Genomic DNA, 13776 nt, shown 5'->3' with positions numbered 1-13776 from the left:
TAATATGTAAAAGATGAAGCTGAAGGCCAATTCTGTATTGGCTTTTAAAAGACACTCGCTCTGCATGTATTTATTACTGCAAGTGAATAAATGCCTATATTTAGTACACCAATCTTATTATTTCAGTTCCCAGGAAAGCAATGAATTTACCATATTTATTTTGTCAATAAAGAGCATTTTTAATTTTGTTATAATACAATCATTTACTACCACTCCTAGTTCCATAACAAAAATATTATAAATGCACCTTTCTGTAAGATAGGTAGTCCCTTATAAGTTCATATACAGTGTTCAGTTCTGAACTGTGTGAAGTGATAATGATCATCTTTTGACAGGACATGACATGACATTGCACCGACACCCGGATTAATTTGGCCTCTACTTTTGCAATATTCTTGAACTTTTCATGTTTTTAATCAATGTGGTGTTGTGGTCTTCTGTCCAAGGACTGGTTTCAGGCAGCTCTCCATGCTAATCTATCCCGTGCAAGCCCCTTCATCTTCGAGTAACTACTGCAACCTACATTCCTCTGAATCCGCTTAATGTATTTATCTCTTGACCTCCCTCGACGATTATTACTCCCCACGCTTCCCTTAAGTACTAAATTGGTGATCCTTTGATGCCTCAGACTGTGTCTTACCAACCAACCTCTTCTTTTAGTCACATTGTACAACAAATTTTTCTTCTCTACAATTCTATTCAGTACCACATCACTAGTTATGTGATCTACCCATCTAATCTTCAGCATTCTCCTGTAGCACCACATTTCAAAAGCTACTACTATGTTCTTGTCTAAACTGTTTATCGTTCATGTTTTACTTACATACAAGGCTACACTCCATGCAAATACTTTCAAAAAGGACTTCCTGACACTTAAATCTATACTCAATGTTAACACAAATTTCTCTTCTTCAGCAACACTTTTTGTGCCACTGCCAGTCTAAATTTTATGTCCTCTCTACTACATCCATCATCAGTTATTTTGCTCCCCAAAAATCAAAACTCTTCTACTACTTTAAGCATCTCATTTCCTAATCTAATTCCCTCAGTATCATCCGATTTAATTCTACTATATTCCATTATCCTCACTTTGCTTTTGTTGGTGTTCATCTTATATCCTCCTTTCAAGGCACTGTCCATTCAACTGCCCTTCCAGGTCTTTTGGTGTCTCTGACAGAATTACAATGTTATCGGCAAACTTCAAAGTCTTTGTTTCTTCTTTCTGGACTTTAGTTCTTACTCCAAATTTTTCTTCAGTTTCCTTTACTGATTACTCAGTATACAGACTGAATAACATTAGGGGTAGGCTACAACACTAACTCACTCTGTTCTCAACCACTGCTTCTCTTTCATGCCCCCTCGACTCACAACTGCCATCTGGTTCCCATACAAGTTGTAAATAGCCTTGTGCTCCTTACATTTTACCCCTGCCACCTTCATAATCTGAAAGAGAGTATTCCAGTCAACACTGTCAAAAGTCTACAAATGCTACAAACATAGGTTTGCTTTCCCTTAATCTATCATCTACGGGAAGTCGTAGGGGCAGTACTACCTTGCACGTTCCTACCTTTCTCCAGAACCCAAACTGATCTTACCGAAGTTCAGCTTCTACCATTTTTTTCATTCTCCTGTAAAGGATTCGTGTTGGTATCTTGCAGCAAAGACTTATTAAATAGATAGTTGAGTAATGTTCAGATCTGTCAACACCTTCTTTCTTTGGAATTGGGATTACTATATTCTTCCTGAAGTCTGAGGGTATTTCGCCTGTCTAGTACATATTGCTCACCAATGCTATCAGTAGCTCTAAGATATGCTGTCTACTCCCAAGGCCTTGTTTCAACTAACGTCTTTCAGTGCTTTATCAAATTCTTCATGCAGTATCATATGTTCCTTATCTTCCTTTACATCTTCCATTTCCATAACACTGCCCGCAAGTACATTCCCTTGTATAGACCCTCAATTACAGATTCCACCTTTCTTCTTTCCCTTCTTGCTCTTGACGTTCATACAGGTGGTTCTCTCTTTTCCAAAGGTCTTTCTGATTTTCCATTAAGCAGCAACTATCTTAAGCCTAGTGACATATGCTTCCACACCCTTACATTTGTCGTCTAGTCATTCCTGCTTAACCATTTTACACTTCCTGTCAATTTCGTTTTTTAAAAGTTTATGTTTCCTTTTGCCTGCTTAATTAACTGCAGTTTTGTATTTTCTCCTTTCCTCAATTAAATTCAATGTCTCTTGTTACCGAATGATTTCTAGAAGCCCTCGTCCTTCTACCTACTCAATTCTCTGCTGCATTCACTATTTCATGTCTCGAAGCTACCCATTATTATTCTATTGTATTCCTTTCCCCTGTTCTTAACAATTGTTCCATAATGCTCCCTCTGAAACTCTCTACAACCTTTGGTTCTTTCAGTTTATCCAGATACAATCTTCTCAAAGTCCTGCATATTTACAGTTTCTTCAGTTTTAATCTGCAGTTCATAACCAGTAACTTGTGGTCAGAGTCCACATCTGCCCTTGGAAATGATGTAGTAGTAGTAGTACTAGTAGTAGTAGTAGTAGTAGTAGAGGGGTTTTGGGCGCACAACAGCAAGGTCTTCAGCGCTCTTTCAGTAACATAGTGAGATGGGTGTCAAGAAATATCCCAGAACAGGAATATAAAACGAAACAGAAAACACGGGTAACAATTGTTGAAAAACATGTGCTCATCCACACCAAAGTGTGGGATGAAGCAGAGCGTCAGCAGTAAAACATGGACAACACAGGAAGAAAATGATAGAGGGAGCTAAAACAATGCAGCAGATGGAAGTGGCTGGCTGACCGCAAGGAAAAAAGGGGAGTCAGCCACTCTGCAATACACTAAAACCTCCAGCCTAAAAGTTTAGGACAGAGTTCAGACACATCACAAAACTTAAAAAACCCTAGACACACACGTCTCGTCATTAGCTAAAACAGAAGGCAGATCCCCATCAACTTGTGCTTTTGCATCACGGTATAAAATGCAGTCTGTTAAAATGTGCCGGACAGAGATGTGCACACCACAAGCATCACAAAATGGAGGATCCTCCCGCCGTAATAAAAAGCTATGTGTGAGAGGACAGTGCCCGATCTGAAGACTTGTGATGGCCACCTCCTCCCACCTGAGCAACTGGCAGGAGGAACGCCACGGCCGAGTGGTTGACTTTATCAACCGCAGTTTATTGACCGTCACCGCCAGCCATTCGTCATCCCACAACTCCATGCACTTCCTGCGGAGTGCAGCGATGACTGACTGCAAGGGAATAAGACACTTGACCACATCCTGCTCCCTGCAGGCGTCCTTGGCAGCCCGATCGGCCTGTTCATTGCCCCATATGCCGACATGGCCAGGCACCCAGCTTAAGGATACTTCTGTACCCCGCCGTTGGAGCAAGTACAGTTGGTCATGTATCAGCTGGACCATCTCCTCTGTTGGGTACAGATTCTGCAATGATTGTAAGGCACTAAGAGAGTCGGAGCATAGAAGAAATCGATCACCCCGAACACAATTCATCTGCTCCAGTGCCTTCTGGATCGCGTGGAGCTCCGCTGCGAAAACGGTATATTCAGCAGGGAGGCGAATCCGGGTAACTTGATCAGGGAGCACTACAGAACAGCCAAGGAAATTCTCCTGTTTGGAGCCATCAGTGTAAACGACAGTGAAACCGTGATGCACATCTAAAATGTTAAAAAACAGAGATTGGAATGTAAAATCTGGTGTGCGATCTTTCTTAAAATTAGTCAAATCTAAAATAAGTTTGGGTCTCTGGAAGAGCTAAGGTGGAGATCTGCTCCAACCGCGACGCAAAACACGAAGACCAGCCATAGACATCGCAGTGACGCAATCCTGTGGGCGAATCCCATAGAGCTGCGTTGCTTGTTGCCGGTTATGAAATAACTGTGCCAGAGGAGGCTGAGCAACGGTATGGTATGCAGGGGTGTATGGTGTGGACAAAGTTTTATACGCCTGGCGCACTGTAAGTAGCTGTCGCCACATATGAAGTGGCGGTTCACCAGCCTCTGCACAGAGGCTCGGTTTGGGGCTAGTTTGGAATGTCCCAGTGGCCAACCGAAGCCCTTCATGGTCCAACATCTTTAAGTAAGAAGGCCTTGTAGACCCATGCACCCATAATCGAGCCGAGATCGCACAAACGCCCTGTAAAACTGGAGCAGACAAGACCTGTCAGCTCCCCATTTACTGTGGCTAAGACATTTTAATATACTTAAAGCCTTAAGTGACTGCCGTTTCTGATCTTTAAGATGAGGTAACCACGTGAGCTTCGAGTCAAAAATGAGCCCCAGAAACTTCACTGTGTCTTTAAAAGTAAGAATAGTGCCCCTCATCCGCAACTCAGGAAAGGTTAAAACCCACATCCTTTCATCTTTCCCGACGAAGCAACCGTCGGTTGCGAAAGCTCGAATTTTGTGTGTATGTCGACCTGCCAGCGCTTTTCACACACACACATATATAAGGGCAGTCAAATGAAAACCGAACACACACAACACTAGACCTATGGAACCAATTACTGTTTTGTAGAGTATGGCTGGCCACTGACACAGCCACAGATTCTGCCCGACACAATGTCAGGGCAACTATGACTAAAGTGCATCGCAGCTTCTGCAAAGTGTCTTCTTAGTGGTGTGCAATGATTATGGTTCCAGGTTTGAGGAACTCAATGCACAGAGGACCCCTGCAGCTGAAGAAGGAAGTCATCATGGCCTTAATGAAACTTGTATGAACAGCCGGGATCCTCTGCCAGGGGAGATGTGGGATGTTTGCACTTTGGCCGCCGTTTGCCACTGGGCTTGAATTGGTGGCACCACATTTCGTCCCCAGTTACAATAGAGGACAGAAAGTCATGTCCATCAAAGTACTGCAGATGACTCATTCTGTCCATCTTTTGTTCCTCTGTCAGGTGATGCGAGACCCACTGTGTAGAAATGCTGCAGTAATGCAAGTGGTTTTTGATGATGGCATGCAGGGAGCCATGGCTTATTCGGACCTTAACATGAATTTCATACTCCTTGATTTGTCGGTCAACCTGGATAAGGCTATCAATCTCCCCCCCCCCCCCTCCCCCCAAAAGCGTGTCAAGGGTAGTGGCTTGTAGGGCCTGTCCTGGACATGAATTGTTCTTTGGTGATGTGTGCCCTTCCCGGGATCTTCTCTGCCACCGATGCATACAAGTCAGGGACATACAGTGTTTACTGTACACTGCGGTACTCCAGCATCCTCAGCCACCAGAAAACGAACCACACTTCTCTGCTCGTTGTCAAAAGCCGAACAAACACACTAAACCAGTCTGCCAAAAACAAAGTCATAATTCCACAAATGTGTGCACTTGGATAAATCCAATGAAGTGGTCCAATGGAGTTGCTTGACCATTTCTTAATATTTTGATTTTGTTTATGTGATTACCCTATAATTAAGAAGTTCAGAACAGTTACCTCGCACCATTACTGAATGGCGGCCATTTTTATTTGTAAGTGCACGATGGTTTTTCAGTTTGGAGACATTAGCGTTAATTTTAATACCTCTACACTAGGTTAAGTTACAATATGGCAATTGACATGACTGTTTCTAGGGGGAAGGGGAGGAGTCAAAACGGCCTCCAAAGTTTCCTACTGAAATATTAGAAAATTCACTTTTTAAAGTCAAAAATAACAACTCAGCAATGATTTTTCAGAGTATATATATATATATATATATATATATATATATATATATATATATATATATATATATATATATATATATATATATTAAAAACAAAGATTCCAAGACTTACCAAGCGGGAAAGCGCCGGCAGACAGGCACATGAACAAAACACACAAACACACACACAGAATTACGAGCTTTCGCAACTGGCAGTTGCTTCGTCAGGAAGGAGGGAAGGAGAGGGAAAAATGAAAGGATGTGGGTTTTAAGGGAGAGGGTAAGGAGTCATTCCAATCCCGGGAGCGGAAAGACTTCCCTTGGGGAAAAAAAGGACAGGTGTACACTCGCGCACACACACACACACACACATATCCATCCGCACATACACAGACACCAGCTAGAACAATGACAAATGTTTCCTCAACTTTCAATATATTTTTGAAATTTTAAAATCTTTATTTTGAAAAGTTTGGGGCTAATTATCACTGGTGGGACTGAATATAAAAATTTGATTTTTGCATATTATGTACACCTATAAAATAGCAAAGTACTGTAAAAATCTCAATATTGATATTTGACTGTGAACAAAGGTATGAAATTTTGAAAACAAGGAAATAATTCACATTACACTACATCTGATTTTATAGTTGTTGCCTAATTAAATCGTTTATTGTTTTGCTGTAACAAGTTAGTAGTGGCCTATATTGAGTTAGCACTATCACCCTATATTTAATTAGTATTATTTATTATACTAATAGAGTATCAAATAATAGGAGTTTCTGCTTTAGTTCTATGTCAAAAATTTCTCATTTAATCATGGTTTACCCTCAATTAAGTATCACATTATTACAAGTTCAAAATGATAAAAGCAAAACAATAAACATATCAAATTTCTCTATTGTTGAGAAGGCTACAGTTTTCTGCACAAGTTTAGTCCTCAAGACAAGTGTGTACAAGAGCTCAGTGGACAGAGTAGCAAGACTGCACAGGAGCCCGCAGTCATTGACAAGTTGGTACATGAACTGGGTCCCCCACTAAATTCATTGTGGCCTATTCAGGAACTTCTGTTAGAGTGGATGTACATACTTCATTGAGAATGTAGGATATTTTATGTGCTATTGTCGTGAGTGTGATTTTTAACTACTAAAATAAGTTTAAAACTTAATAGTAAATAAATTTGAAAGACTAATTGGAACACAATAAAATGAACGAATAGTGCTCTATTTGACAGATCGTGGGATGTGTCACAAATCAGTTTATGGTTAAGTTTCAAAAAACTTAAAAAATGTTATTGACTTTGATGGAAATAGACAAACTTTGTTTAAATTATGAGAAAGTTCTTCTGTATCACCAGTTTGTGAGTGCCAGAGAAAAAATACCTTCTGAAGTACACTCACATTTTTGGGGAAAATAAAATGCCCTGAAACACTCAAAATTCATAAAAAACCAGTTATTAATGAATTGAGGGAAATAAAACTTGAACATCTGCCCTGTTAAGTGTGAAGTAAACAGCTTCCCTGTCAACAATGTGAATTCTGGAAATTCCCTGTACCCAAATTGTTACTCAAAAATATTTTACTTGAATTCAGAACCAGAGTCATGTAACCTTATTAAAGACATTGTATTACTAATGAGGAAGTGATTAGCAAACGGAAATTTGCTTGTTCTAGTTTAGAAGTATCTCCTGCTTTGAAAATAAAAAAACTAAGTAGCAGAAAAAGTAAAGCAGCTAGCGAAAGCAAGATACAATGAATTTAAGACAAAATTAGAAAAGACTTAGGATCACACTTTAATAATGCATACACCCATACACCAACAGCACTTCTAAAAAAGAAGAAGAAAACCTATCTCTAGAATCATCTGACACTGAATTTTTGAGCCTAATCAAGAAATGAAAAGTATGTGTTTAGTGACACCGAAAGAGGACCTGACTCGTGGTTAAGAGCAAAAATAGTTCACGAGTTCATTGTTTCTGATTGTTTGGTTAGACTAACATAAAAATTGGTGAAACAGCAAGGTATTTTACCAGTTTTAGGAAAGAAGGAAGGAGTAGGTATAAATGAAGAAACAAATGATAAGATCCAGCAATTTCCTGAAGATGATGAAAATAGCAAAATGTGCCTGAAAAGCAAATACATTATAAAGAGTTGTTATATATCAAGTTAAAGTAACAAAGGAGAAGCGACTAGTGCTGTCAAATTTAAATGACCTTTATGTAGCTTTCATAAATGCTCATCCTGAATGTAAAATTGGAACATCAAAGTTTTGTGATCTTGACACTAAGTGGTATGTTTAGGCTGGCTCCTCAGGAACACACTCCGTATGTGTTTGTTTATATCATCAATCTGAAGAGAAAATGCCCAACACTTACCTTCAAACAGTGGGTCACAACCAATAGTGCTGAAATGGCAACAGTGGTTAAATCTTAGGTAGAGTACTTTGCACCTTTAATTGATATCTTAGAAAATCTCGAAGTCGCCACTATGTTTCTGAAATCTAAAGCAAGTTTCTGAAGGACAAAAAAGCACAACTTTTTGATACTGAATGCCTACTCCTAGCTGATTTTGCAGAAAACTTTACATTTGTGGTTTAGGATGAAACACTAGGGCACCATTAGGTCAATGAGCAGGTAGCAGTGCCTAAGTGAAAAAGGTGAAGTTTACAGTTCAAATGGCTCTGAGCACTATGGGACTTAACTTCTGAGGTCATCAGCTAAGGACATCACACACATCCATGCCCAAGGCAGGATTTGAACCTGCGACAGTAGCGGTCGCGCAGTTCCAGACTGTAGCGCCTAGAACCACCCGGCCATCGTGGCCGGCGAAGTTTACAGTTCTTAAATTTGCATTCAAAGCAACTACTTGGAACACAACATTTTGGTTGTCCATGTGTGGATTAGATAACAGACAAGGTTGAAAAGCTCATATACTTTTCAGATGGATGTGGTACTCAATACAACATAAAAAAGAATTTTTCAAATCTTTGCAACCACTCAGTAAATTTCAGGTTGGAGGCCAAATGGCATTTTTTGCCTCTTGCCATGGTAAAAATGCATGCAATGGCGTAGGGGATACAACAAAATGTAACATGCGTAAAGCCAGTCAACAAAGAATGACCACAGACCAAATACTTACAATAGAGGATACATATGCCATTTGGCAAGGATATTAAAAGTATCACCTATTTTTTCATCAAGAAAGAAGGGGTAGTTCTTTATCTCAAAACAACACTGCAAACTAGATTTGAAAACTGTATAAATAAATGGAACAGGGCAACTCCACGGATTCCCTGGCACTAAAGGAAGCAATTCGATACTATGTAACACCTGAAAGGCCACACTTGGCATCCTGTCGTCAGTCTTGTGACTCACTCTGAGGATGGCTGGACGATACGCAGCTGAAATTTTATTTGCGCGGCTGCATGCCCAAAAGTTAATGAACTACCAGAAACAGAAATTTACTAGTGCCATTGTGTAACACTGAATGACAGTGGCATGCGTGTATGATGGGCAATGGTGGCTTGCATAGGTTGAAAGAATAAGTTTGGAAAACAATTATGTTTTTGTGCATTTTTACAACTCTGCTTGCCCCAGTATGTTTCATTCAAGAAATCTACTAGCGACAAAGTTTGGATATCAAAGAAAAATTTACTAATAAAGCTTTCAGTGCTTGAACTTACAACAGCAACTGGGATGTCTTATTCTATATCACAAAAGCTGTCTGAAGAAATGTGTACTTAACAATCACCACTAGGATTAGGACTCACCACATCTCTTAGATATGTTAATTGAAAATATTTATTTTAAATTTGTCAAGAAAATATAAATGTTTAGTTCAGTAACTTTTCTAGTATTTAATTCAGTACCTAAACCTCAATAATAACTGATTACATCTAGCCAATATCATGCATGAATTAGGCAACAGCCATCAGATCAAGTAACTTGAACTATTTCCTCATTTTCAAAAATTCATATATTTGTTCACAGTCCAAAGACAATGTTGAAATTTTTACAGTACTCTGCTATCTTATAGGTGTACAAAATGTACAAAACTCAAATTTTTATATTCAGACCCACCAGAGGTCACTAGCCCCAAACTTTACAAAAAATAAAGGTTTTCAAACTTCAAAAATTTATAGAAAATTAAGGAAACATTTGTCATTGTTCTTACTCTATATAAGGCCAGTAGTACACTCTGAGAAAAAACTCCTTATTTTTGGGTTTAAAAAGTGGATTTTCTAAATTTTCAATACCAAACTATGGAGATCATTTTCCCCAGTTACTTTGAATTCAAGGTACTTTGGGCATTAAACAATGCTGTAGAGCATACTTTTCTAAAGACAAACATGTCAATTGCAATGCTCTTGCTAAACCCAGTGCAGAAATATTCAAATTAACACACGTATCTCAAAATTGAAAAACCATTGTGCACTTAAAAATAAAAATGGCCCCCATATAGCAAATGGAGATAAAATCTTTTTAAAAAGTGTTTTTAATGTCTCAATTATAGGACAATTAAAGAGAGAGAATTTTAAAATGGTCAAGCAACCAACTTAAAAATGGAATGACTTTACTTGGATTGACCCATCTGTTTTGTGGCACGATGCCATTGCCCTACTGCAGCAATGACAGTATCATAATGTAACAACTGTGGGGCCACCTGTCGAACGGATTGTGTATTATGACAGTTTTCATTTGATTGCCTCTTACATACTCCACAACTCATCCAACCAAAACCACTGTATCCATTTCCACCAAAATTGGTACACACATCACTTGCTGTCTGGAAAGAACTATTATGGGGTTAACAACAACCTACCTCTCAATGTCATGAAGCCAGTCTCTACTCATCCAGTATCTGAGACAGAGTACTTCGTGACTTTAACAAACTTCACACAATATCAAACATGTATGAGACACATTCTCACTGACACTACCACAATACGACGAAAGGACCTAAGTTTATTGCTTATTACATTTTTACTGGTCATGCATGACCTTTTACTAAATTACTGCTTAATTATTAACTCTACTAGCAACACATTTCCCAGTCAGTATCTACACAAATCACTGGCTGTTCCTGCTGCAGCATGTACTTCATAAGATACGACACCATGGACACTGAGTAACACACAAATGAAACTGCAGGATGAAATTCACTGAAGATAGCTGTGAAATATATATGAAACTTAAGTGGCGTGCATACATGGGCAAAGCTGTGCGTGAAAAGCTCCTAAAATCTGAAGTGATTTTGACCAAATTTTGTATACGTATTACTCACTATCTGGAATGAAATTCTGTAGGGGCAAGAACCAGCAACCTCCTCTTGAGGTGGGGGTCTTAATGTGGAGAGAGATGAGGGGGAAAAGAGGATGGACAGGAGTGGGGGGGGGGGGGGGGGGGGGGGGGAAGGATCAGATTGATTTTATAGAATTGGAATAAACATATACTTGGCCAACACCGGGTACTCAGCTAGTCGTTTCATAATATATTAAAATTGAAGGTCAAAAGAGAGTACACAACAATGACTGACAGGATACTAGGCAGATACTCGTGAGAGAGGTGTTTTGCATCCATATTCCAGTGGCATTTTTTCCTCCTCCACCCCAATCGCCAATGATCTTTTAATGTAGAAGGACTTCCACTGCCATATGCAAGACCGTGACACCTTAAACCATGTGACACATCAAAATACGAGAGAAAAAACATGGAGTTAATATCACATTTGGAACAGAAAGCTTCTTACGCTGGTAAATCCTTTTACATACTGCAGTCAAACTTCCACTGCAAACCTCACTCGCAGCAACAGTGGCTCATAAAGCGGTTTAACTGAAGTGTCCGATGCCGCGTTGTCAACTCTTAACTAACACTACCCATTCTAACCTAGACCTCTGTCTATATCACATATTAGTGTGCCACCACGAAGTACATAATAAAAGATAATACAGACGAAAAGAGTATTGTCAGTGTTGTATTCTCTTTCTGTTGGAGCACGCACAATGTGACATTGTCATTATGTTGTGGGAAGAAGCTGTCGTCCAGTATCGGTAGATTTAGTTGATCCAATAACGCCTTGCACTTTTTCCTTATGATTTCTGCATAGCTCTTCATCAACCCAGGATTCAGTTTTTTGTAATAATTTATGATCATGTATAACACATTAGTGAGCAAACCAATCTGAACAAATTACAATTCAATTAACTTATAAGCTCTTCATTTTACTGACGTTCTTAAAAAGCATGTTATTACCACAATGTATTACACAACTGAACCATAACAAAAACCGTGACCACTTCGTCCACGTGATGTTACCTTGTAATTATCTTCCTAACTGCTATATTTGCCACATAACATTAAAAAAACAGTTACAATGAAAATGTTGGCACTCTCAGCTCTTAGACAAACATGTAATATATATCCCAGTATGTGTTAATACATGAATCCATATTTATAAAAAGTAATTATAAAAAGTCCTATGTTAAAACAGAAACCTAAGACGTATGACAAATCCTGGCACAGTTGCAATCTTAATCGAACATTTGACAGGTCATGAGAACCAAAGAGCAATAATAGAAACACATGAGCACGACAAAAAAAGTCTTTTTCGTTAAAAGGTGTGCACATCAAACCAAAGACATAAAACTTCTCAATTGTTGGCATGATAAAATGCAAGTAGGTGAATACAAGATTTGCTGTTTCATTGACTCATAACACACGTTTATATTTATTACTACCACAGGGTACAATAAGCGATAACCTACAGCTACTCTCAGGAATAGTTACATTCGTATGTAAAAGTTGTGCAACAATTTCAATTACACATTAACCAACCAATCACATAAAGGTACGTCATGTCTCTTCAGAAAATCAAACAAACACACACACACACACACACTTTAAAAGCAGGAAAGTAAACAAGGCAGCTAACACGCACATAAAAAACAGTGCTTGGGAAACATACCTTCATTATCAGATGGTGGTGCAACTCTGAAGCTGTTAACTGGGAATGATCGCTGGAGATCGATTTTCGGTCGTTTACTTGAACGGTATTCACTAACTGTCTCTGTGTCAGAGTCTTGATCATCCGAGTTTGCCTTATCTTCAGTTGATGAAACAAACCACTTACTTAACCAAGAAGACTGGGGAATGAAGCTTGTAACACGTGATGCTACTTTTCTCACAAAAGACTGAAATGATGAAAGACATATTAATGGGTTTTTGACAGAGTACACAGCTAGCACTACCAATTATAAACACTGGACATTCACAAATTTAAATAATTAACACAGTAGCTACTTATTACGGTATAATCCTAAACCGGAAACTAAACTTCAACGAATAACACCAATCTATATTCAAACGACGCACTGGTACCAGTTCATAACAGCAAGTTTCATAACAAAATCGGACCAAGTATTGCCTCAAGCGCTGAACACCATACTGTTGTTGTATGCTTACACATCAAAGAAATAGACACACTAGTTACTCCCACATTTAGCTCTGAGACGTACGAAATCATGTAGTTATTCACTATCCTGCGCTGTTTCCCCCTGAATATAAATTCCTGAATATTCCATGTCGTACACTTTCCTATTCCAGCATTAGGCGCGAACTCCCGTAACAAGTATGTACTTACGTTAGATACATCATACGGCTTGGAAGAATGTGACTTCTTGCTCCTTGCGCTATTGCCTCCTTTCGCCATACTTTGTTTCTTGAAAACAAAAACATTTACTCTACTTATTACTTCATACCATCGAATTTCCTGTCAACTAACCCAACAACGACAATGAATATGGCGGCACCTGCGTAACTAGCCGTTGGTTGGTCTTTACACGTGATACTCCATGGAATTAGAATGCAATTGACGAACAAATGAGAATCAACAACTATCATCGCCTTCTTTATTTCAAATTTTTGAGTTGAGAAGAAAATGAAGACATGAACGCTAACGGCAAAATTGAATGAGTTTTATGAAGAGTAATGCGCTTCTCTTTGTGATGAAATATCTCAGTGCTTTCTATCGAAATACACAAATTAAAAAAACTGAACTAAGCTAGTTACTTTACGCAAATGCAATTTTTGTAAACGTTCACTC

The 13776-nt window shown here is 38.9% G+C and overlaps 1 protein-coding gene across 1 annotated transcript in view; it reads right to left on the bottom strand.

Moving 5' to 3' along the window:
* LOC126267270 (nuclear pore complex protein Nup153-like) overlaps positions 1–13572 on the bottom strand; it is an 84966-nt gene extending 71394 nt beyond the window's left edge. The window contains exons 1-2 of the mRNA XM_049972339.1: positions 13315–13572; positions 12640–12865 (exon numbers count right to left, since the gene is read on the bottom strand). Coding sequence (XP_049828296.1) covers positions 12640–12865; positions 13315–13383 — 295 coding nt within the window. The 5' untranslated portion in view covers positions 13384–13572. The remainder of the gene's footprint in view (positions 1–12639; positions 12866–13314) is intronic.
* Between the last annotated feature and the right edge of the window lie 204 nt (positions 13573–13776).

The sequence above is a fragment of the Schistocerca gregaria genome, chromosome 1, assembly GCF_023897955.1.
Source record: "Schistocerca gregaria isolate iqSchGreg1 chromosome 1, iqSchGreg1.2, whole genome shotgun sequence".
Classification (NCBI taxonomy): domain Eukaryota; kingdom Metazoa; phylum Arthropoda; class Insecta; order Orthoptera; family Acrididae; genus Schistocerca; species Schistocerca gregaria.
This window is presented reverse-complemented; position numbering and strand designations above follow the sequence as displayed.